General features: G+C 36.2%; 2 protein-coding genes across 5 annotated transcripts in view; one reads left to right on the top strand and one right to left on the bottom strand.

The window, feature by feature from the left end:
- Positions 1–17,214, bottom strand: part of RABL3 (RAB, member of RAS oncogene family like 3) — a 64,716-nt gene extending 47,502 nt beyond the window's left edge. The window contains exons 1-2 of one of the 2 annotated variants that reach the window (XM_077118211.1): positions 17,017–17,214; positions 5,628–5,719 (exon numbers count right to left, since the gene is read on the bottom strand). In XM_077118211.1, coding sequence (XP_076974326.1) covers positions 5,628–5,719; positions 17,017–17,062 — 138 coding nt within the window. In that variant the 5' untranslated portion in view covers positions 17,063–17,214. The remainder of the gene's footprint in view (positions 1–5,627; positions 5,720–17,016) is intronic. The other variant, XM_077118210.1, reaches the window with a different exon arrangement.
- GTF2E1 (general transcription factor IIE subunit 1) overlaps positions 17,182–26,631 on the top strand; it is a 40,340-nt gene continuing 30,890 nt past the window's right edge. The window contains exons 1-3 of one of the 3 annotated variants that reach the window (XM_077118209.1): positions 17,182–17,312; positions 24,351–24,550; positions 26,506–26,576. In XM_077118209.1, coding sequence (XP_076974324.1) covers positions 24,372–24,550; positions 26,506–26,576 — 250 coding nt within the window. In that variant the 5' untranslated portion in view covers positions 17,182–17,312; positions 24,351–24,371. The other 2 variants (XM_077118207.1, XM_077118208.1) reach the window with 2 other exon arrangements.

Here is a 26,631-nt window from a genome sequence, read left to right as displayed (position 1 = left end):
CATAATTAAGAATACCCATGCATTTATACCAGTTCCATTAGCCTTGGGGAATAAAATTAGAAGATGGGAATAAATGAATATACCACAAAACAAAACTTTTCTCCCTTTTCCATTCAGTTCAGTTACGAACAATCTCTGCACTCAATAATAAATTGAAATAGTTAGTAATACATTAAACTCATTAATTCACCCAAGACTTAGAATTAAACAATTACATTATCACCTTCATAATCTCTATTTTTAGATGGCTTTTAACAGATTTGATGTGAGCTAAATGGGGCAACTGTTTCTAAGAGAGTTTTTAAGAGTGTATATTCATGGATCCACATCAATTCTGGAGATCTCTTCTCACAGGTTTCAATAACACAGAAGCCATAACTGCAATATAAAAGTTGCTACAGAAGACAGTGTTCTGAGCTATTTAGGTAAAGGCTTTATTAGATTTAATCATACTTTATAAAGGGAAAAACTGCTCACTTTATTATAACAATAGTCAAAATGATTTACATGTCTATGACAAATTTTCTTGAGGTTACAGTTTTAAAAAAGTCTTTCACTTATTGTGTCACTCAAGAAATGCATTCTTCTCAAAGACAGGAGAAAGAGATCAAACAGCCCAGGATACAATGAACAGTAATAAAAGCAAGGCCATTTTTGACCCCACATGCCCCATTTTCCACAATGATGCAATTCAAGTCAGACTGGTTTTAAAGGAGTCGTCCATTACTACCACACTCATTCCAGTAAAATTAGTCATATTATTAATATGACATTTGGTCTTTGACTACATGTAGTTTTTATTCCAACATCCTTCTGGGAAGTTTCATTACATCCTCAGTGTTCCTTCGAACTACAGAGGGCTCAAAAATCTGCAAACTTTATAGTGTAAGCAGACTCAAGGGAACTCTAACTGCACTTTCTCCAAAGACAGGATTTTCCAAAGGGAATTGCCGCTGTTACTTCTAAAATTTGATGATAATCCTGAAAGTTAATCAATCTCAGTACCCAGTACAGAAGGCACATGCATATCTTCATGCAGATACAACGAAGCCTTCACCCTCATATACAGGGGACAGCTGAGACAAAGCATCTTTTGGAAACGCTTGTCACCAGTAACACCCAAGACATTTTTTACATTTCTATTATCCTCTGTTATCGTAAGTTTTGGGCTTTTATTGGTTTTTCAAATTCCTATCCCCAAAACTGTTTTCTGCTTCCTTTACTCATCACTCAACCCTCAATTGTTCCCTTCCTCCACATTTTCCCACTGGAACCCTATTCCACAGTTACAAAATTCCATTACTTTCTATCTCAACCACATTTTATTAATGATACCTGCTTTTATCCCGGATACAACTTCCTCCCTGGACACAAGAGGACCACTCAAATGGATGTTATTTATTCTTCAATATTCTGATTAGACTGCAGTCAAGACAGGAAACACCTCACTTATTTGTCAAGGCTACTTCCAGTAAAATATTCCTCTATCTTTATATTAAGAAACCTGTGTTCTTTTGAGACTTTTTTTTTTTTTTTACATGGGCAGGCACTGGGAATCGAACCCAGGTCCTCGGGCATGGCAGGCAAGCACTCTTACCTGCTGAGCCACCGTGGCCCGCCCTCTTTTGAGACTTTGGATCTACAACTGTACCTCCTCTTCCCTTGCTTCACTGTTTATACCTAATAGCCTCCTATTAGCAACTGACTGGTAATCTTCTACTCTGAATTTTGTCATCAATCACTTATAATTTCCAATTGGAAAACCCATTCTACACTACTCAGTGTTCCTCACAGTACTATTCACCTACACCAGAATCTCCTCAGGTGCTTCTTAAAACGCAGTTCTCTGGGTATCATGTATAGTTCTGAATCAGAATATCTGAGGGGCAAGGACTAAGAAAAAGAATTAAAAGACTAAGACTGTCAGACTGGTTATAAAAACAAAAGTTAATTATTTACAAGCATACCTTAGGTACAAGGACACAGAAAACAGAAAAGTTAAAAGATAGAAACAAATGCACCATGCAAATACTAGCCAGAAAATAAGCTGGTGCAGTTATTTCAATAATAGACAAAACAGACTTGAAGGGAAGATGTATACCAGATAGGGAGAGGGAGATACATAATGATAAAATGCTAAATCCTTCAGGAAGTTTGAGCAATCTCAAATTAGTATAACCTAACAATATAACCTCAAAATATATACACACAAAACTGACCATTAAAATGAGAAATAAAGACAAATCTACCCTTGTACCTATAGATTCTAACACTCATTCCTTAGCAACTGATAAAGGAAGCAGAAAAAAACCAGAAGAGAAACAAGAGATTTGAACAAAATAATTTAACAAATATAACAGAGAACACAATCCTTTCAAATGCACATGGACTAGTAACCAAAATTGACCATACACTAGGAGGACATAAAACAAATCTCAACAAATTTCAAACCATACAGCATATATTCTTTGAGTACAATAAGCTAGAAATCAATAATTAAAAGATATTCTCAAATGTTTGCAAATTAAGCAGTACACTACTAAATAACCCATAAATCAAAGAAAAAAATAACAACGGAAATGAGACAATATCTGAATGGAATAAAAATGAACAAAATTTCAGAGGTGCAGCTAAAGCTGTACTTAGATAGAAATTCAGAACTTTAGCACTCTAAAAGAAAGCCTGAGAAAATTAATGAAACAATTGCCCATTTCAAAAGCCAGAAAAAAGCAAACTGAACCCAAATGCAAAGATTTAATAAAGAGCAGAAATTAATGAAATAGAAAACAAACACATACTAGAAAAAAATCAATGCAGGCATAGATTTAGATGCAAATATCTGAAAAAATACTAGCAAACAGAACCTAGTGATATGTCAAAGACTAATATGTTAAGACTAAGTTGAATTTATTCCAAGACTACAGTTTATTTAAAATTTAAAAATCAATCAACAAATTTACACAGATATGATTACCCTGAAAAAGCAACACCTACTCATAATCAAGTTCTCATCAAAATAGATACATAGGGAAACATCTTTAATCTGATAAAGTGTACTTAAAAAAAAACTTACAGCAAACACTATACTTAGTATTATACTGAAAATGTCCATTGAGATTGAGAATGAGACAAATCAGATGCCCATTATCACCACTGCCATTTAATACAATAACACAAGGTGGGGGGGGGACAGAGAAAGGTACATCACATGAGTATACTGGATTATGCATAGGGATGGGGCTGAGGAATAGACAAGTGCAAAGCACTAGAGAGCAATTTTGCATCTTTTAAGAGTCTCTGGTCCTCCCAAAAAAACTATAGGCTAGACAGAGGAGACATTATTTATCTCTATTTTTTAGTTGATATAACTAAGGCTCAGAGAGTTCAATTTACTAGTCTGAGTTCATTCTTTAATAAGCAAAAGGCAATGTTGGGATTAACCCAGGACACGGGAGTTTAAATCTAAGTTTATTTTCAATATGTCATGCTCTCTCACAGAAAGGGAGCCCAGAAAAAACCCAAAGGGAAATTTTGGCCAGAACTTGCTATTGGTTCTGCCAAACCGAAACAAAGTTGCTAGAGAACTCATTACCTAAGACTCCTTCTACTTCCATATCTAGAACTTTGGACAACATGATATGCTGAAATGATACAGACAGGTCCCTTTCCACTTCAAACTCATAGAAATGCTAGAAAAGTTTTTCCGTTTTTTTTTTTTTTAAGAAAAGGACAAGTTCAAGGAAGAAAAAAAGGGAAATATCCATATGCCAGAAATGAAGAAAGAACTGAAAACTTCAAATCAGAGTGAGAAGTGAGAACTGACCCAGATTCAAACACAGCCCTGGGAGCTTATGTCTGGAGTTTTTGTGCCTATCTAGGAATAGCAGATCTCTTTTCTAGCTTTTAAGGCAAGGAGTATGTGGGTGAATGATAAAAACTAGATTATAGTTCCCTTCATGAAATCTAGACCCTTGTTGGATGCCCACTCTGCCCACTGGCTCAGGGAAGCAACAGAAACTTATTGTCAGGGACATTGGGTAGGGGTGGTAAAGAGAAATGGAAACCTCAGGCCTGTGTTACACTTGGATGTTACAGAAATTTATACTACCTAGGCAGCATGGAAACTCTCAGTTAAGAAATGAATCTAAAAACTGGTTGCAGACTATTGAAATTTCTACAGCCCTGGCAGTACAGAAATATAAAGGTATTATGTAGGGATACTTTTACAATAGAGCACACAGGAGCTTCATAGGTAGAGTAAAAAGTTCTGAAGATGTGATCATCTTCAAGGAATTACAAATAACACAATGAGATACATTTCTCTGAGGAAGAGGCAACACATATAGCAAAAAGAATATTTACACCTCAACACAAGAAATGTTGGAACAATACAAAAGTAAACATAAAATAAGTATGTTGGGAATAATTAAAAAAGAGAACCATAATGAAAGATCAAGACATTTTGAAAATTTTTGACAAAAAGGACTAAAGGAATGCCTATTAATTAAAAATTATAGTTACTGAAATGAAAAACTGAGCAGATCTATTAAAACTCAGATTAGACATAACTGAAGAGATTCTTATTAACTGGAAGGCAGATCTGAGGGCACACCCAGAAGGCAGCAAAGAGAAAACATGAAAATGCAATTAAGAGACACAGAGGACAAATATCTGTAGACATTCAAAGGAAAGGATAAAGGGAATGGAGGAAAGAAATTAAAGTGATAATAGTTTAAAATTCTGATAAATGAAGAAAGACGGGAACACAACAAATTCTGGATAGAATGAATAAAAACTAATCTACAACTACCACACATAGGTTAGCAAAACTGCAGAACACCAAAGATTAAAAAACAAATAAAAAACACTGAAAAGCAACTAGAGAGAAGAAATTATCTTAAAAGGAATAATAAGTAGGCTGGCAGATTTCTAAGTAGCAGCAATATAAATCAGAGACTATGGAACATTAGCTTCAAAGAACTGAAGGAAAATAATTACTAATCTAGCTAACTACCACACCTTCCCTTTTTGTTTTTTAACTCAGAAAAGAAGCAAGGTATGCCAGCAAATGAAAGACTTGCTCAGGAGCAGCTGGGATTTGCAAAGACCAACAATATCTGGGAAGATATTTAATTTAGTTAGTAGGAATGCACCTTTGTATGGGAACAGATGACCTAGACCTGAGACTCCCTCCAGAAGCTTTTGCCTTTATACTACACTGTATTTCTAGCCAAAATTTGGCAAATTTGGCAGCTTTAGTGGCAAAGGCTTAGGGACAATATTTATGACAGTATGCTAAGTAAACTCTAGATAAATAGTACAGTAATTAAAACTGAGGTCTCTGGAATCAGACTAAGTTCAAATCTTGGCTATGAGCTGAGTGAATTGCTCAAGTAACTTTACTTCTCTGTGCCTTAGTTTTTTTAGCTATATCTTGCAATTTAAAAATGATTAAATAACAAAGACATGTTGAAAGCATTTGCCTTAGTGCTTGAGATACAGTAGGTGCTTAATAAATCCTAGCTATGACTGAATCTTGGCTACAGTACTGTAATCTGATCATATACAAGGAATTATGACTATCTAGAATATAACTCTTTAAAAACTAAAATATGAAAAGAACATACTCTCACATCCACTGAGCAGCCCACAGTCCATGATGGATTTCCAAGCACTTGATTTTGGCATAGAAGATGAACTAGTGAAGATTTACCAACACCTGTAAAAGATTTAAGAACTCTATTAATGTAAGTATAAAAGATATGCTGAAATATATTCTGGCAAGGGTATGACAGAGTATGTAGTAATAATGATATGTAAAGTTTGGTCATTTAAATTACATTGAAACTGTACTAACAATAAGCTTTATTGAATAAGATGAATAAGATGGTTGAGGGCAATGGTTCTTAGTTTTAGCATGCATAAGAACTACCCGGGTAGTTGTTAAAACACAGATTACTGGACCCCTCTCCCAGAGTTTCTCATGCAGCAAGTGAGGCACAAGAGTTTGCACTTTTAACAAGTTCCCCGATGATGGTAATGCTACCAGTCCAGGGGCCTCACTTTGAAAAACACTGATCTAGGGCAATTTCACACAACCTAATCCCTTCACTTTTGAATGATTTTACCTATATTTAGCCTATTTAGAATGTTTACACATCTTGGAGGTAATCTCCATCCTGCACATCCATTGTAGAGGTCCTTTCTATAGAACTGTTAGAAGGTGCTCCAGATTGTGCTTGAACATAATTAAGGAATTTCATGAGTCCATATTTAGTTACTCCAGTTTTCCCATATGGCAATTTAAAAAAGGGAGCCAACTACTTGACCCTGATCTACCCTTGAGAAAAAGGGAACAACTCTATTCCCTCTTCTACACGCTGGCCCTTTATCTTAAGACAACGCTTTCTCTTCTTTTCAGATCTCTTGGGCTCAGGGAAGTCTAGCTATAAAATGCTTGGAGCACAATTTCAAGATCTGTACGAAAAGGAAAGGGAATGAACTCTCCCTTTATCCTGTGTGGAGTCACTTATTCATTTAAGAGTCTTTTGGGGATGCAATATGTCAAGCACGGGTGACGAATCTTCATGCATCACCAATTGTATCAATTGTGTTACTGTACATGAAATTCTTGCTTATGTTTATTATTTATAAAATGATATTTACAGAAAATCCAGATCTAAAAAAGGAAGAAAAAATCACCTGAAGACTATACCGTCACAATCTACAAAGGCTATGATCACACATACCGTGTACTTACAACAACATAAAACTTTGCTTATACAGTTTATTCTTTCTAGAATATTCTATCCCACCTCCCTCCCTCAAACTTTGGCTTGATAAATTCATCTTTCAAGACTCAGCATCATTCCAGTTATGAAGTTTTGTCTGACTCCATACAAGTAGAACCAAGCATACTCTTTTCTGGGTCTTCAATGTACTCTGTATATTTTCCTACAAAGCACTTAAAATACATTATTACAGGAAACTTCCCAGGAGAGAGCAGAGTAGGGAGCTCCAGGACTCAGTCCTTCCACCATATCAGCCATTAAACAGCCAGGAACTGTCTGAAACAATGATCTGGAGCTTCAGCAGCCAGAAGAACACTGTACAGCATCCAGGGAAGAAAAGGAGGAAGATGCTGATAAACTACAGTAAAGAACAGTGAGATGCTCTCTCTGCACAGTGGCTGCTGGTACCCATACCCAACTCTTGTGGTGGGCTTCCTTAGAGTCTTGGCCCTGGCTGGATCATTAGGGATAGAGAGAGACATAAAAATCCACTTCCCCAAGAACAGTGATAGGCATGCTGGATTAGTACTCTCAGCTTTTGTTTAGGGAATTAAGATTGCTGGGCTCTGGCTCTGAGCTAGTGTTTAAACCTGCCCTGAACAAAGTGGGCAACAGCCACTGTTTCAACCCTGCTCTGGATAGGGACAGAGTTGGAACAGATTTAAAGACTCAGTGCTTCTTCAGGGTTCCATGAGATAGTTAGCTAAAGGACTGCATTTACTGGACAGACCAGGAAAGCATAGATTTTTGGAGCTGTCAAAGAGGCTTTTGGTACCCTTCCAGATCCCCTCCCAAGAGCACTTTCAAGCCAGTATGTGTCCCCTTCACCCTTGACCCTGTTTTGTCCCTTAGCTCCACTAACAAAGAAAATAAAATTGGAAGTGAGGGTGGAACATTAGTACTGAATTTAAAAGGATCATTAAGAGGAATTATGAACAATTGTATGTCACAAAATTAAAAATGATCATAAGAGGACACTGAATGATTGTATGCCAACAAATTAGACAACCCAGATGAAATGGACAAATACCTAGAAATACTTGAACAGCCTACACTGACTCTAGAAGAAACCGAATACGCAAACAAACCAATCACAAGTAAACGATTGACTCATCATGAAAAATCTCACAACAAAGAAAAGCCCAAGACCAGATGGATTCACAGGTGAATTCTAACAATTATTCTGACAAGAATTAATACTAATCGTGCTCAAACTCTTCCAAAAAATTGAAGAGGGCATACTACCTAACTCATTCTACAAGGCCATTATCACCCTAATACCAAAGCCAGATAAAGATACACGAAAAGAAAATTTCAGACCAATTTCTCTTATGAATATAGATGCAAAAATCCTCAACAAAATACTTAAAATGAAATCTAACAGCACATTAAAAGAATTATACACTATGATCAAGTGAGTTCTATCCCAGGTATGCAAGGGCGGCACAACACAAGAAAATCAATTCATGTGAGTCACTGATTGTATACCAAGTATTAAATGTTCATATGTTAAGAATGTTTGTGTTTGAAGATTGTTTTGTTTTGTCAATAAAAAGAAAAAGAAAAAAGAAAATCAATTCATACATCACATTAAGAAATCAAAGGGGGATAAACCACATGAGTCTCTCAATTGATGCAGAAAAGCCATCTGACAAAATCCAGCATACTTTCTTGATAAAAACACTTCAAAAAATTGGAATATTAGGAATGTTCCCCAATACAATAAAGGCACATATGAAAAACCCACAGCTAACTTATACTCAATGGTGAAAGAATGAAAGTTTTCCATTTTAGATCCTGAACAAGACATGGACGTTCACTCTCACTACATTATTCAATACTGTGCTGGAAGTTCTGGCCAGCACATCCCAATTGGAAAGGAAGAAGTAAAATTTTCTCTATTTGCAAATGACATGGTCCTATATATAGAAAGTCCTGAAAAATCTATAACAAGATACTAGAGCTAACAAACTAGTTCAGCAAAGTGGTGGGATACAAGACCAACAGGCAAAAATCAGTAGTGCTTCTATACACTTGTAATGAGCAATTAGAGATGGAAATCAAGAAAAAAAATTCCATTTACAATAACAATAAAAGAATCAAATGCCCTAGGAATATGTTTAACCTAGGATGTAAAGACTAGTACACAGAAAACTACAAAACCTTGCTAAAGAAATCAAAGAAGATAAATAAATGGAAGGGCATTTCATGTCCATGGACTGGAAGATTAAATACCATTAAAATGTCAATTCTACCTAAATTGATTCATAAATTCAACACAATCCCAATCAAAAGTCCAACAGCCTACTTTGCAGAAACAGAAAAGCCAATTATCAAATTTATTTGGAAGGGTAAGAGTTCCTGAATAGCTGAATAATCTTGAAAAATGAAGTTGGAAGACTCATACTTCCTCACTTTAAAGCATAATAACAAGTTACAGTGGTCCAAACAGCATGTTACTGGTATAAGGATACATATATTGACTGACAGAATAAAATTCAGTGTTCAGAATTAGTACCTCACATCTATGACCAACTGATTTTTTAAAAATATTTTAATATAATTTTATTGAGATATATTATAGATTCACATATCATATAATCATCCAAACTGTACAGTGGTTTATATTATCATCATATAGCCATGCATTCATTATCACAACCAATTTTTGAACATTTTTGTTACTCCAAAACAACAAAAATAAGAGCAAAAAAGAATACCAAAACATCTTATACTCCCCCATTATTTGTTTACTTTTGTCTTATTTTTCTTACTCATCTATCCATATAGGATAAAGGGAGTGGCAATCTCAAGTTTTCATAGTTGATGGTTATGCCTTAAAAGTTCTATAATTACTCAATCATCTTCAAGACACAAGGCTATTGGATTAAAGTTCAACAGTTTCAGGTATTTCCCTCTAGCTACTCCAATACCCCAAAAACTGAAAAGGGATATCTGTATACTACATAAGAATAACCTCCAGATTGACCTCTCAATTCTATTTGAAATTTCACAGTACTGAAACTTAATTTTTTTATCATTTCTCTTTCCTCTTTTGGTCAAGAAATCTTTCTTAATCCCACAATGCCAGCGCCAGGCTTATCCCTGGGGGGTCATGTCTGTTGCCATGGAGATATATACTCCTAGAAGTCCTATTCCATGTAGGGAGGAGGGCAGTGAGTTCAACTGTAGAGTTGGCTTAGACAGAGAGGCCATATATGAGAGACAAAAGAGGTTCTCTGGAGCTAACTCTTAGGAATAATCAAAAGTAGGCTTAGCTTCTCCTTTGAAGGGGTAGTTTCATAAGGGTAAGCCTCAAGACAGAGGGCTTAGCCTATAAATTTGGCAGTCTCCAATACTTGTGAGAGTATCAGGTCTTCCCCAAGTAGGGAAGTTCAATATTTCCACCTTTTTCACCAGTCCTCAAGGAGATTTGTAAATACTTTTTAATGTTCTGTCCAGATTACTCTGCGACGTATCAGGGCATCACACCAACCTGCATAAACCAACAAGATCTCACTCCCTATTCAGTGGTGCTTGCAGAAGCTGACCATACAAGTTAAATTAGACAGCGTGCTACCAAAACTATAATTTTTGCAACAAATAAACATCTCTTCCTTTGGTCTCACACTAAAGTTGAAGTTTTAAAGTACAGCAAATATAATCTTTTAGTTTTAGTCTGATTTACCTTAGTCCTACATAGGTCAGCTTCATTCATATCTCTAAGTGAAGTCTGATCACTTTTACAGTGTTTTTAACAGTTGTAGTATGGGGTAATACTGATTTTCATATGTAGAACTCAAGCTCTGAGACTCAGGTATCACACAAATATCCAAAGTTCTAGGAAACAACTAGGTTATATACAAACAGCTCAGCACCTCAGAATTTAGAAGTACAGTTACAACTCCAGAATAGATGTGACTGCTGTAGGAGCTTACAATCTAGGAACCTTTACAGTAGGCCTTCACTTGGTAACTTATGCTCTTAAATTCAATTCTCAGAGTTTGAACATTATAGTTAGTCCATGTTAGTGAGGCATTATAATATTTGTTTTTTCATTTCTGGCTTATTTCATTCAACATAAGTTCATTTGTCCAGCTGCATACCCCACAACTTCATTCTTTCCTGTGGTGGCTCAATAATCCATTGTGTGTATACACCACAGTTAACTCTTCCATTCCTCAGTCAGGCCAACTGACTTCTGACAAGGCTACCAAGTCCATTCTACCAGGTAAGGGCAGTCTTTAAAACAAGCAGTGTTGGAAGAAGTAGATATCCTCATGCAAACAAATGAAAGAGGGCCCCTATTTTACACCATATATATAAATTATAACTCAAAATGGATCAAAGATATAAACAAAAGAACAAGAGGTATAAAACTTCTAGAAGAAAGTAGATCTTGTGGTAGGCAATAGTTTCTTAGACTTTACACCCAAAGCACAAGCAACAAATGAAAAAATAGATATATGGGACCTCCTTAAAATTAAAAACTTTTGTGCATAGGAATTTGACATTAAAGTGAAAAGGCAACATATTCAAAGGGAGAAAATATTCGGACAAGGGTTTAATATCCAGAATATATAAGGAAATCTTACAATTTAACAATAAAAAGAAAAACAACCCAATTAAAAAATGGGCAAAAGTCATGAATGGACATTTGTCCAAAGAGGAAATACAAATGGCTTAAAAGCACATGAAAAGATGCTCAACATCACTTGCGATTAGGGAAATGCAAGCCAAAACCACAATGAGATATCATTTCATACTCACCAGAAAGGTGACTATTAAAAACAACAGAAAACTACAAGTGTTGGAGAGGATGTGGAGAAAGAGGGGCACTCATTCATTGCTGGTGGGGATGTTAAATGGTGCAGCTGCTGTAGAAGATAGTTTGGCAGTTCCTCAAGAAAGTAAGTACAGAATTACCACTACAAGGCATACCCCAAAAGAACTGAAAGCAGGGACTCAAACAGATATTTGCACACTTTTCTTCATGACGGCACTGCTCACAACTGTCCAAAATGGAAGCAATCCATGTGCCCATCAACCAATGATAAACAAAATGTAGTACATACATATGTTGGAATATTATTTAGCAATAAAAAGGAATGAAATCCTGATGTGTGAGACAACATGCATAACCTTGAGGACATTATGTTGAGTGAAATAAGCCAGGTACAAAAGGACAAATATTGCATTATCTCACTGTTATGAACTAATTACAAAATGCAAACTCAAAGAGTTAGAATCTATAATATTGGTTAGCAGGAGATACAGTGGGGTTATAGAATGGGGAGTTGAAGCTTAACTTGTGCAGAATTCCTATTTAGGTTGATGGTAAAGGTGTGGAAATGGATGGTAGTGATGGTAGCACATTACTGTGAGTGGAACCAACAGCACCGAACTATAGAGGTGAATGTGGTTAAAGGGGGAAACTTTAAGACGTATATTACTAGAATAAAAATTAAAAGATAAAGCATAGGAATGTACAACATAGTGAGCCCTATTGTAGATGACAATCTATAGTTATAGTACAAGTATAAGAATGTTCTTTCATGAATTATAACAAATGTACTATATTAACACAAGATAGTAGAGTAATACTGGGACAAAATATACCTAATTTAAATTATGGCTGATAGATAATATATATATATATATATATTTAATCACATGATTGTATATCCATCATCATGAACATTTCTTAGAAAATTTGCATCAATTCAGAAAAAGAAATAAAAACAAAACAGAAAAAAATGCATACATACCATACCCCTTACCTCTCCCTTTCATTGATCACTAGCATTTCAATCTACTAAATTTATTTTAACATTTCTTCCCCTTATTACTTATTTTTAATCCATATGTTTTACTCATCTATCCAAAAGGTAGATAAAAGAAGCATAAGACACAAGGTTTTCATAATCACACAGTCACAGCTGTATCATTATACAATCATCTTCAAGAAATATGGCTACTAGAACACAGCTCTGTATTTTCAGGGAGTTCTCTTTAGCCTCTCTATTACGTCTTAATTAAAAAGGTGATAATATAAGATTTTAATAATCTTTTTAATTATAACAAAGGTTAAAAAAAATGCTATCATCAATTGTAACAAATGTTCCAAACCAAAGGGAGGTGTTGGGGCTGGTGTGGTATATGGGGATCCTGTATTTATGCATAATTGTTTTGTGAACATACAAGTTCTCTAATTAAAAAAATACATGCTAATGTTTGTTTATAGTTTTATTCACCCTGTTCAATTTTTTTGCATTTGAAATCATGTTTATCTGTGCATTTATTTATTTATTTATGCATAGGCAGGCACCGGGAATCGAATGTGGGTCTCCGGCATGGCAGGCGAGAACTCTACCTGCTCAGTGAGCCACTGTGGCCCGCCCCTTATTTATTTTTAAATACAATTTTATTGAAATATTGCTGTAGTTTGTTAAAGCTGCCAGAAAGCAATATATCAGGAATAGAATGGCTTTTAAAAAGGGAATGTATTAAGTTAAAAGTTTATAGTTCTAAGGCCATAAAAATGCCCAAACTAGGACATCCAGGGAGAGATACCTTGTCAAGAAAGGCCTATGGCAGGCAGGCCACGTGGCTCAGCAGGCAGAGTTCTCGCCTGCCATGCTGGAGACCTGGGTTCAAGTCAATCCCCAGTGCCTGACCATGTAGAAAAAAAAAGAAAGGTCTATGGGTCTGGAACACATCTGTCAGCTGGGAAGGTATGTGGCTGGTGTCTGCTGGTCCTTTGGCTTCTGGTTTCAAAAAGCTTCCCTGGAGGAGTTTTCTTTCTGCATCTCCAAACATCTGCATCTCCTGATGGCTCTCAAGCAACTTTCTCCAGGCACTTGAGCTTTCTCCAAAATGGTCTCCCTTTTAAAGGACTCTAGTAAACTAATCAAGACCCACCTTGAATGGGGAGCTTCACACCTTCATCTAATCAAAAGGTCACACCCATAATTGGGTGTGTCAATCTCCATGGATCAATCAAAGTTTTCACCCCACAACACTGAATCAGGATTAAAGGACATGGCTTTTCTGGTGTACTCAACAATTTCAAACCAGCACAGATACATTCACACACCATACAAACGATCTAAAGTTTACAACAACTGGCTCATAGTATTACCACACAGTCGTGCATATATCCCTATGATCAATCTTAGAACATTTTCATTACTCCCATCCTGTTTAATTCTAAACTCTTTTGAGGGCTGGGGCTGGATGCTACTCAATTTTTAGTGTCCAGTACTGTGCCTAAATTAGTAATTATGAGTGAGTAAAATTTCCCATATTTTTACAGAATCCTTAAAAATAGTTTTAATGTCTCCATAGTATTTCAGAGACTAGACATAACAATTCACTTACCCATTCCCCCATTATTAGATACTTAGGGTCTTTTTAACTTCTCAATATCCTAAAAAAAGCTTTTATTGCTGTTTAAACTTTTGTTTAAAAGTAGAAAAATGTGCTTAATATAATGAGTAAAAAGAAATGAACATATAAAGTTTTCTTGATATATATAGTACAAACAGCTTTCATCTGGTTACATGGCTACCAGCCACATATGAGGCAGTAGATCTTGTTACATCTCAATAGTATCATATAGTTGCATTTTTACCTTTGTTAACTGGTAAGTAAAAAGAGACCTCTTGTTTTAATCTGCTTTTTTTTTTTTTACTTTCTGGCAAGATAATATTTCGTTCATCTTTGCTAATCAATTACCTTTTCCTGTTTATGAACTATCTGATGTGTTCTGCCCACGTTCTTATCAGTTTATATGACCTCTTTATATATTAAAGGTATTAATTTCATCTCGTGTATTTGAGTCATTTCCTTAGGTTTCTTTTTTATTATTTTAATTTTATTACATACAAATATTTAAGATTTTTGAATATTCAAACTTAGCTTTGCCGTTGTATTTATTACATTGCAACTGTATTTGTAACCATTAGGGTATATTGCTAATTTGTTAATGTTGGACCCATTTATCTGGGCACTTGGTTAATCTGATACAGGGCTTGAGCTTTTCATTTTGCTGTATAAGAGAAAATGTCTCTACTCAGTAATACTGTTCAGCTCTCCATTAATTAACTGCTTTGGGAAGAAAGTCTTAGCTATCACTGGATGAAATTCTGAACAGTAAGCACAGGTGAAGTGCTCAGAATAGTGGCTAACTTCATTTTTTTAAGAATCTGGGGGGTGGATAGGTTCTGATTCCATGTTATCACCATTAAAGCCAAATTAGATTAAAAGAATACATTTGGTTTCTTGGGAAGGGGGAAGCAATATAATTAAATGCCAGCTCCAAATGTAGCTGTAATATATTAAGCCTATTCCTAATATCTGAAAGAACAAAGAGAAAATTCTGTACGTGTTGGTGAAACTTTCAGGAAATTATCAAATACTTCTCTGGGGAAAAAAGTAAGTCTCTAAATCTCAAGTCTTTCCTTTATATACTTGTGAAATTCTCAAAATTCCATTGGGAGAATAATCCTTTATTCAAAAGTAAATTTTGAAGTTTAAATACAAAGGCAAATGTAGTGTAAAAAGTATATTCTAACCTGCCAGATAGTAAATTGTTCCTAAAAGGGAACTGACAAAAAGGCAATAACTGACTTAGTACATGCAGTATAACATTAGTGAATGTGTGACAAGAGTAATCATTTCCCTGGTGTGTAAGGCTGTGTCTTCTGTCTTACTTACTCAACTATGAAAGAAAGAAATGTTTACTAATTGCCTGATTACTTTTCCATATTTTATGCAGCAGATAATTCTACCCCTGTTACGGAATTTGCTGATTCCTCAGCACCTAATGCAGCACCTAATGCAGTGCCTGGTAAGCAGTAGGCACTCAAGCATTTGGGGGGAAGGGAGGGGAGGGAAAGAATAAATCTACTAGTTCCAACAGTATGTAACATGAAAGATTGTTAGATATAATATAAAGGGAAAAATAGGTGAGAGATAACCATGTTCCATAACATGAAGAAGTGCTACCAAGTGCTCTGGATTCCAGGCCTAAATCCGATTTGGTCTCTTGCCAAGTCTCTTGCTCCATACCTTATTTTCTTCATCTGCAAAACTAAGCAATCTGATTAAATTAACTTCAGCACCATTTCAAGCTCCATGACAAGAACTAGAGCTGACATGGTTGGTTTTTGCTCATGGAATTTCATAATACATTTCTTAGGGGCCTATTAAATTAATGCTTTCCGTGAAATACTTCGTAATTCAAAAATCTTCAGACAACGTGAAAACAACTCCCCATCTCCCAATTTGATATAGTTTTTGTAAGCTAGTTTTCAAACTCTCTGAAGTGAGTTCTGTCCACCTCCAAGAATCCAGCACAGTGTCTGCTCAGTGCACACACTCAAGGGTCAATTCAAGAAAAGCACATCCACTAAATTAACATTTATTTCGGGTTCTTAAAGAGTTTGGGATTGGGTATTACTGTGGGGAGAACGTGAGCAAGATATTAAAGGGGGGATGCAGATTTCAACTCTAGTTATCAAAATTTCAAGGTGTCAAAGAAGAATTTTAATACTAGGATTCCGTTGGGCTCAGCATTAATTATTAGCTGCTCCAGAATATGAGTCTTACCTTCATTTCTCTATTTCTCACAACCGTGTGCGTAAGTTTCAATGAAGTTTAAACGAGAAAGAAAATCAAGAAGCTCAAGTGAAAACAAAACAGGACCACCTATTTTATAAAGTTAGGTTTTCAAATGAGAGCGGATTCCGGGGTTCAAACTGGCTTTTCACAATCTCTCGGCCTCACTTTCATCACCTGTAGGGTAACGGCGCCGATTTCAAGATTAAATAAGTTAATATATGTAAAGTGCTTGGAACAGTGCCATTCTTAGCGGACGTTTGACTTCCTTAAAGAACAAAGTCTCTTCAAGGCGCGGTCCTACTAACATCTGTATCCCTAGCTCGGTGCTATCTTCTAAGACAAAAGAACTGATAATACATCTCCGTCTGAGTGAAACGCGGTGAAGGCGGAGCAGGGCCCGGGTTCTGCGCACCTAACCCCCGCGCCGCCGCCGTCTAGTCAATGCAGCAAAGTCCTCTGGGAAGTGTAGTTTTTAGACGTTGGAAAAGACTTCAGCCACGGGCCAAAGAGACAATTAAGCTGGGGGACAAGCAGTAAAGGGAGGATATTATCTGATAACTTAACAATGTCGGGCGCCCCAGAAGCGGGTTGAGCCACTCACCTGAGTCCCCCAACACCAGCACCTTCACACGATCCAAGGAAGCCATCTTGCCACCACCTTCCCGGGGTCAACGTCAGTTATAGGACGCTAGGCCAATTAGAGCCGGCCTGAAGGGCAGAGCCTTCGATTTCATTGGCCGGCCAAAGCGTGACTGCAGGTGAATGTAGGGAGGTGGTTTCCAAGGCTTGTCGCAGGAATAACGCGTTGACGTTGGCGCATAAGTGTCGTAGCTCGTTTAAGCCGGTAGTTGAGGCGCTGAAGGAAGCTGTAGTGGGAGTGTTCGAGCGTTCGCTTCGGTAAACCTTGTTCCCAATTCCTTGTTCCAGGTTCCCTGGCTCGGGGTCGCATTTTAGGCTTTCTCCTCCTTTTCACTCCTCTCTCCTTAACCACCCTCTGCCCTTTACCTACACTTCTAACCTGGACCTCTTTTTGGTCCTTCAAAGAACCATTAACCTCGGAGCAGCCCTTGTGCGACCGCGTTTTGGTTGGGTTTGGCTGCGCTGGGTTTGGTTACTGGTTTCAGCTGGGAGAATCCAAGGGAGTTTGGGGGCTCTGGGTCTCGTAGTGGGGAGGAATGAACATTTTTGGACCGGGCTAGGGAGGGCAGCTGGGTCCGGATGTTTGCCGCGAAACATGGGAAGGCGTGGAGAGTGCTATGAAATATGGTAATTATGAAAACAGCAGTTAGGTTTATAGAATCCAAGAAATTCTAGAACTGGAATACTTTACCGAAGTAACCTAGATTCCTCTCATCCTCTCTTTTTTCCTTTTATACTCCACTTTGCAGGGAGCATAATTTTTTAAAATCGCGAATTTGGTTCTTTCACCTTCTTGTTAAAACCATTTGAAGTTTAATAAAAGGCAACAGCCTTTCTTTTCTGGAAGCAGGAATGGAATAAATGAGTTGGGGAGGAGCAAGAGTGGGCTTGTTGGAAGAACACGTGCCTAGGTTATCTATTGAAAGTTTATGGTAATACTTTACTAACTGTGCTGGATCTGGGAATTCATTGGTAAACAAGATAAAGCCTTTGCTCACAAAATAATGTTTTAAGGGTGGGGAGAGAGATGGAGAAAGTAGAACTCTACTCTAAAGAAAGGAAAAGAGCCATAGGAGCGACTTAAAGAAGATGATTCTAATCTAACAAGAGAAATCTGGGAAGGCCTCTCACAGGAAATGTCATTTGAGATTTGAAGGATAATCAGAAGAAGGAGATTTGGACTTAGCTCTTGGGACAGATTGAATAGCAGGTACAATGACTGAAGTGGGAGAAAACCTGTTTGGCTCATGAAATTGAAAGATTGTCAGTGTGGCTGAGGCTAGGCTGACAAGGGTAAATAGAGGGCAGAGAATGCATTCATTTCAAATTTGTTTCTTTAGCTCTATGCTGGTGAACAGTAGTCCCTAAATGTTTTTGTGATTGGAATACATGTGGGTAAATGGTAGCCCAGCCTGTGTTTGGGTGTTTAGGCTGGTTAGGGATGAGGCTGGCAGGTATTTTGAATAAAAAGAAAAAACTCAGAAGTCACACACTCAGAAGGCCAGCCAAGCTTCTAACCTGTCTAAACGTGCCAACTGCGGTCACCTTCAGGTGCTTATTTGCATGTGGGGATGTGGTCTTTTTTTTTCTCAGATATTTTCAATTTTCAAGAGAAGCTGGAAGTTGAAACGTGTGAAATTTCACAATTTTTAAATGTTGGTAACTACAGAAATTTTTCAAGACTTTTTTTAGGTCAAACAATATGTGTATAGGTTACCACTTGAGACCTCTGTTTTAAGTTACTTTAAATATCCAGAGATTGAGTGGGAGATTCAGCAGGAGTGGGTAAGTAGAAATGGTGGAGTAGGGAAGTCATTGGTCAGAAGAAGAATTTCAGAATACGGAGATTTTGAACACAGTAGCACAGCACTGACTTCTTTCCTGGTTCATTTCTTTTGTACAGCTCTCTGCTGTGCATCTTTCTAGTGGTATTTCCTCAAAGATAAACATCTGAGTGCACACTGCTTCCAAACCTACTTTTCTGGTATTACCTATTTCTCAGATAATATTTATATATCAACCTTAATATAATAGCCGAAGACAAATAGCTATTTTTAAATTTTTCCTACTCTAATACCCCATTTTCAATATATTGTTAGTTCCTTTCAGTTTTGTTTCTGTATTGTTTCATTCATCCTGTCCTTTTCTTGGAATTTTTGGTTTTATTTTTTTTCTCCTCCCATTTTTGTTTTCCTTAGTTTTGACTTGATTGCTGTAGTTGCTAATACTCCCGCATTTTCTCCATTTTCACTCACTATAGACCGTTCCTCATATTGTTGAGTCACTTTTTTCTTTTTATTTATACTTTATTGTTTTTTTTAATTTCTCCCTCATTTTTTAAAGGACAGTTTTGCTGGATATAGAATTCTTGGTTGGCAGTTTTTCTCTTTTAATAATTTAAATATATCATCCCACTGTCTTCTTGCCTCCATGGTTTCTGCTAAGAGATCTGCGCATAGTCTTACTGGGCTTCCCTTGTATGTGATGGATTGCTTTTCTCTTGCTGCTTTCAAGATTCTCTCTTTCTCTTTGACCTCTGACATTCTGATTAGTAAATGTCTTGGAGTATGTCCATTGGATCTATTCTCTTTGGGGTATGCTGCGCTTCTTGGATCTGTAATTTTAAGTCTTTCATAAGAGTTGGGAAATTTTCAGTGATAATTTCCTCCATTAGTTTTTCTCCTCCTTTTCTTTATTGTTTTTTTTAATGCAGTTTTACTGAGATATATTCACACACCATACAATCAAGAGTCACTTTTAAAAATCTTATAAATGGCAGTACTTAGTTGTACTGTATTATGGTGCCAACCCTGAAAGAGAATTTTCCTTGAATTATTTCATTTAATCCATACGTCAACCCTGTGAGGAAGGCACTTTTAATCACTTTTTATATGAGGAAACTGAGTTTGGGAATTTTCCAGGGCATAGGGGTAGGAAGTAGAACTCAAATTCAAAATCCACTATTGTTGGATTACAGAGTGTTTATGTCACATCCATGTTTAAATCTTCAGAGGCCCCTCAAGTGTATCAGGCAAAGAAAACAGGCTGGTAAGTGACACTGGGACTTCCCTATGCAGAACGTGCATCGGAGGGATATATAATAGCCTGGTGCCCAGTTTGTCAGTGGTCAGTGACTTCTGTGTACATTACAGCCGCTTAAAGAGGTTTTAAAATTAGTGTGGTGCTTGACTTGGCCCTCCAAACCAGCTGAAAACAGAGTCTCTGGGAATGAGGTTGAGGGTTCTTATTATTTATTCTCCAGATGATTCTGTTTTATAGCCAGGATTGAGAACTGCTGGTCTGGAGCACAGAGTGTATTATGTATGTGTGAGGGTAGGGTAGGGGGTGAAGGTGACAGTGGAGAATCACTAGTAGGAAATAACTGAAAATTAGGTTAGAGGAAGATCATGGATTAGGCTAAGGTCTTTATTCTGTAGGTAATAGGGAGCATTATGGTGTGTGCAGATGGATGGTCTTTGGGAGATGCCCAGATATGTGTTTTAGGAAACTAGCAGCAGTGTGAAAGAAGGACTGGAGGAGGGGAAGGGGTAGGGACAGGGGCATGTAATAGATGAGATTTTATTTAGGACAAAGTGGAAAAGGTGTGATTGCAGAGGCAGTTGGGCTTCAGCAGATTATATTTGGGACGGTAAGGGGGAAGATAGCTGAACAACCAAGAGTACTGGAAATAGAGAGAGACTGTTTACTTAAATGTAGGGTGACCATATTCCCAAATTTCCTGGAGCAAGGACTGTTGTGGATAGATTTCCTGCTGTTAATTATTTTTAGCAACCCCATCCATTCTCAAGTGCCCCAGTTTGGACAATAAATTTTATATCCTCATCTTAAATGGATTTTGAGGTTGAAAATGACAGCTGTTATTTCTTTAGCAAAGTAGTCTTTAGAGACATATTGAGCACAATCAGTTTTTGATTACACATGCTAATGTGTAGTAGCAAGTTGAATAATTCCATAAAGTAGCCTAGAAGTTATGCTTGTTATTTGATGACAGAGACTAGGAAAGCACAAAGAAGGGCAGATTGGAACTGAACCTGTGGGACCAAAAAGATAGAGCATTAGCTAGGTAGGTAGGAGAAATGCAGTTTCTGGAGGGGGAAATACTGGATTATTTGTTCAGTTGCATTTATTTGCAACTTTCCTGTTCAAAAAAAGTCTTACTCTGTAGGTAAACATTAAACACTATTGAAATGTCACCTGCTGAAAACTAGTCAGTCAGCACTTGCTTAGTTACACCAAATCTTTTCCAAGATTGGAGATGTTTTGAGTGATGGCTCATTGATTTGTTTGACTCTCCAAAGTAGAATACCTTCTTGCTGTCAGTTTGTATAACTTTTCCTTTTTTGAATTCTGTACATTTGAATTCTCTTGGATTTCATTAAAGACTTTCTACTCTGACTCTTTTTTTTTTAAAGTTTTCTCTTTTAACCTTGTACTTCATCATCTTTCTATTCCAGCAGTTCTTAGAAATATTGTGGTTTTTTAAAATTTGTGTTTTTTTTTTCTCCTATTAGGAAGAAACGTCCTTTATTAGAGGTTTATTTCATTTCTTCTATATGGAAGGCCTTACTTTCCCCCAGTTTCCCGTACCCCAAACTTTTCTCTGCTTATTCATGCCCTCCTTTTTCAACCTAAATATCACATTCCCCATGATCCTTTCTTTGATTTCCTTTTTTCATTCCTTTGCACATCTAAGTGCTTTGGGTCTTCATTATAGTTCCAGTTACGTTAGGTTTTTATATTATAACTGTTGTGTATGTTTCTTTGGCTTACCTTAATGTATTTGTCTCTATATCTTGGACTACAGCATGCATGTGGGTGCTTAGTAATCTTCATTGAGTAAATGCTTGAGTCCATTTTGGGGACAGTAAGAAGTAAGAGGGGGGCTGATCTGTTTTAAAAGGAATAGTATGAACTTGTGATATTTATTTTTTGATATTTGTCTGCCATTCTTTAGTCTTTTGGATGCTTCTGAAGCCCATGTATTGTGTGCTGCCAATGAATATATAAAACAAAACAAAAAATCAAAACTGGATTCAAGTACAGTATGTAAACCAAATTGGAGAGGAAAACAAAATGCACCAATTTGATACTGCTTTGGAGTTGAACCCAAGCATTTGTCTGGCATCCTTAAACCTTAGGATGACAGAAACACTTTAGGACCAAATGTTCAGGCCAGGGAAACTGAACTCCTAAAGATCTGGCTTTTGTTTGGTCTGAAAGTATTATATATAATCTCTAACCACTAAGATAGTGACAGTTTGTATAAATATACATGAGGACCTGCGTAATTATCCTCCAAAAAAAAAGAAGTGAAGGTATCTTTTTCCTCTCATATACATGTAGATAAAGGAAAAGCTGGAAGAATGTTTAGTATGTAGGCACAAAAGAACAAGTTTATAGGTGAGTGGAAAGAGAAGTTGCCAGTGATCAACAAAATCTAAATTCAGTAGGGTAAAAAACAACCAGTCCATATGCATTTAAAGCCAACTCTCAAGGGAGACATTTTGAAAGTTTGTAGGAGCAGATTTGGTTGTCACAATGTTTAAGAATCTGCTGCTGATACTTAGGTAGAAAATATCAGCTACTAGATGTCTTCCAAAGAGCAAGATAGTTCTGTACAAAAAAGAATGGCCCTATGCAATGTTCAGATATCCTACTAGACATTCATGTAAGAGAATGACTTAAATGTAAGCCTATTACCCAATTCCTGTTTTACAGAGTAACACAAAAGTATTTTTGTGTTATCTAAATATGTAATGAGTATATTATTTGTGTCCACTTATTTCCTTTACTTTTTGCATTAATGGCTTCTGAGCTTTACTCCAAACTTTTTCAATATATATGGGTGCAAGCATATGGCTACTTCTTATCTCTTCTTGTGTAGTCATGCCTGAGTATTTATGATCTGAAGTAAACATTTTATTATAAATAACTTTCCTTTATTACAGGTATGTCATTATATCCCCCCCATAGGTGTTTAGGTAGGTTACTTAGGAATTTTCTTTTATTATAATATGGATATCAAAATATTTCTTATCAAAAGGGCTGTTGGACCTAATAGGGTAGATAACCACTGTTTTCAAATAAAAGGTTCGGTAGAAACTAATAACAGAATGTGATACCCCATGGAGGTATCTTGAAGGAATGTCTGTTGAAAATTTTCCTACCATGTAGGAAAATTTCAGTTGAAGTAGTCTGTTTGGAAAACCTGGCCACTTTTAGATTGAAACATATTAAATCAGTAAGAAAGCTATCCTTGTAACAAGTGTTTCCTAAGCACTTTACCTACCTTCTTATTCGTCACAACCAACAAACCCGTTGAGGTATGTGGTTATCCTTATTTCTCAAGAGTGTATAGTGTGGCTTGAAGTTATTTAAGGGATTTGCTCAGGATCACACAGATACCAAAACACAGACTGTCTAACTCTTAATTCCAAAGCCCAGGCTTTTTAAGCAACTATATGTATGTCTAGCCCATGCCAGTAGGACTTTCAGAAGACAGCTTTCTTGGTCATGACATGCGAATTGTTTTGTCCTTACTGAAGGATATCCTGTAGGACATCCAGTATATCCTGTGCTATTTCTTTTCTTTTTTAAAAACTGTATGTATTTCTTAATTGGTTATCAGATTCAACTTTGCAAGGTTGGTAAAGTGCTCAGTTTTTTTAGGTTTACAACAGTTAATGATTTTGTCACATGACTGCAACAGGTAATAACTTATATGCTTATTTATGTGTTGTGGTTTTATTATGAGATAGCGACTATATAAAACATCCTAAAATTTAGATTGGTAGAAAAATTTTACTTGGAAGAAATAAAGATACTTTAAGGATATGCCAACTGCTAGGTTTCTGAGGAAGTTTCCAGCACTCTTGAAGATCTATATTATTAAAAATAGTAAGCACTTCTTTTTGCTTTATTATGTTTCTCTTTCTGAGATAAAATGGACTTGCTATAATACATCATTTTTATAAGTAATAAATTTCTTATTGTAATCAAGCACAGTGTAGATTGTGAAAGTAATCATTTAAGAACTATGCCAGGCTTTTTAGGTGTAATCTGTTCTGTATTCTAGAAGAAAATCTTGCTCTTCTCAACTAAATTTTAGTTATTAAAAGTCTTTTAAAAGAATGTTCGAGCACCTTTGTGGCACCCCCAAAATAGTGGCAGCTACCAATAATGGGCTGCTTATTCTAGATTTGAAATGATTACCATGTCCTTATGCCTAGCTAATGTTCTTTCTCTCTCTTTTTGTTTTTGAATTCTGTATATTAGAAGTTTAAGTTACTGCTAAAGATGGCAGACCCAGATGTCCTCACGGAGGTTCCTGCCGCATTGAAAAGATTAGCTAAGTACGTGATCCGGGGATTTTATGGCATTGAGCATGCTTTGGCCTTGGACATCTTGATCCGAAACCCCTGTGTGAAAGAGGAGGATATGCTGGAGCTGCTCAAGTTTGATCGGAAGCAACTTCGGTCAGTTTTGAATAATTTAAAGGGAGACAAGTTCATCAAATGCAGAATGAGGGTAGAGACTGCTGCAGATGGGAAAACCACTCGCCATAACTACTACTTTATCAATTATCGCACTCTTGTTAATGTGGTAAAATATAAATTGGACCACATGAGAAGGAGGATTGAAACTGATGAGAGGGATTCTACCAACCGGGCTTCCTTCAAATGCCCTGTCTGTAGTAGTACTTTTACAGACTTAGAAGCTAATCAGCTCTTTGATCCTATGACAGGTGAGGTTTATCCAGTTTATAAATCTTTCTTTTAAATCATTTTGTAAGATGAAATGTATGCCCTTTTCCTTAAGTTGATTCATTAAATTTTAAACCAATTGTGTATACATTATAAAAGTGAATGGCTCAGTGTGAGTCAGTGTACAGTCATTCTTACTGTCCTGTGTAGCTGTCATTTACTTTAGGATCTTTTGCACAGGTGTTCTTTACAAAGGAATATGCTCATCCATGTACTGTTCTCTCACCTTGGCCCTCCAACTCTGCCCCTGCTCCTCATTAACAGCTGAAGTCTCATCTGAAAGGCTGATTTCTCTACCACTTTCATGCTATTCTGACAACTTTACTTTTGATCTGCTTTCAACAAATAGTTAAGCATCTACTTGTGCCAGTTACTGCCAGACTGTTATAATACAGTATGTTAAATGCTTTATGAGTGGAAGTACAAAGTGCTATCAGGAGTATATAATTAGAGCATCCAGTCTGGACTCAGAGATTTGGGGAAGGCCTCTAGAAGTTAAGTAATGAATGAGATCTAAAAGATAGTATGAGTTTGTCAGTTTGTAATTAGATACCTACTGATGAAAAATTAGTTGTTTCTACTACTTTGATATTACAAATGGTTACAATAAATATTCTTATGCCAATGCCAAAAAAAAGTTAACCAGATGAAAAAGATAACTCTATTAAAGTTAACAGGTAAATATATATAACAACATATAAATGTAAGTATATATAACAAGTATAATATATATAACAATATATAAATATAAACACATATAACAAGTGGATAGATAGTTACTGTCTTAAAATGAGCCAGGCATTAATAGAAGGAAATTGTTAACAAAAGATATGTAATTTGCCTCATTTATTTAAATACTTTAGTTTTAAGGATTTTTCTTATCAACACAGAATAGATAAAACATGTTTTTAAAAAAATATAATATGTCTAGCATTAACGTGATAAATTTTAAAGTTCTGGGTTGTTTAATTATTTTGTCGTGGTGTTATTTGTAAACTGGGAAAGAAGGTATAAATTTGCTAATTACTCTGGATCAATTTTGTATCTTCTAGAGGTAAAAATCTATAGAAAGAGTCAATACTGTTAAGTTAGATTGTCCCTTTATTATGGCTGAACTCAGGAGTATAGGTTATTTTTAATTCTTAAATCTGCCTTTTTGAAAACTTTATCAGAAAAATTAAACCTTCTCGCATAAAACATTTTGTTGTAAAAAAAAATACCCAGATTTGTGTACATGTTTAATATATACATACGTAAGTATGTATTGTACCTTTTAAAGATTTTTAATTACATTTAAAACTAGATGTTAAACCAACATCAATTAAAAGTAGCAACAAAAAGAATAGAGGTAGCGTATGGCCTTTTTCCCTCTTACCATTGTGAAGTAGTCAATCTGTATGAATAGTCATTTACAAAATTCACATTTTTATTAACTGTTTAATTTGTACCTAATTACTTACCTTGAAAGAAATATTGAGAAGAGATGTTGGTTATAAGAAAACCTTAATCATCTTGTATGTAAAAATTGAGTGAGCTATAGAGGAAGGCTGTAGAATATATCTGGAGCTCTTTCAAAATAGACTAGAAAAGTCTCTCGTGATTTTTGCCATTCACTCTAACAGATTTCTTAAAGGAGCTCTGGGTTTTGGTTTTGTGATTCTCTGCAGATGTTGGTGTTACAGTGGTCCGGTCTTCATCACTCTTGACCGCAGTGGAAGGTGTTATCCAGCACCTCAGGGTAATCTAAAGTGCTTCTATACTTATTCACCATTTGATTCTTTCTTAATTTCATG

Source organism: Tamandua tetradactyla, chromosome 10 (assembly GCF_023851605.1).
Source record: "Tamandua tetradactyla isolate mTamTet1 chromosome 10, mTamTet1.pri, whole genome shotgun sequence".
Classification (NCBI taxonomy): domain Eukaryota; kingdom Metazoa; phylum Chordata; class Mammalia; order Pilosa; family Myrmecophagidae; genus Tamandua; species Tamandua tetradactyla.
This window is presented reverse-complemented; position numbering and strand designations above follow the sequence as displayed.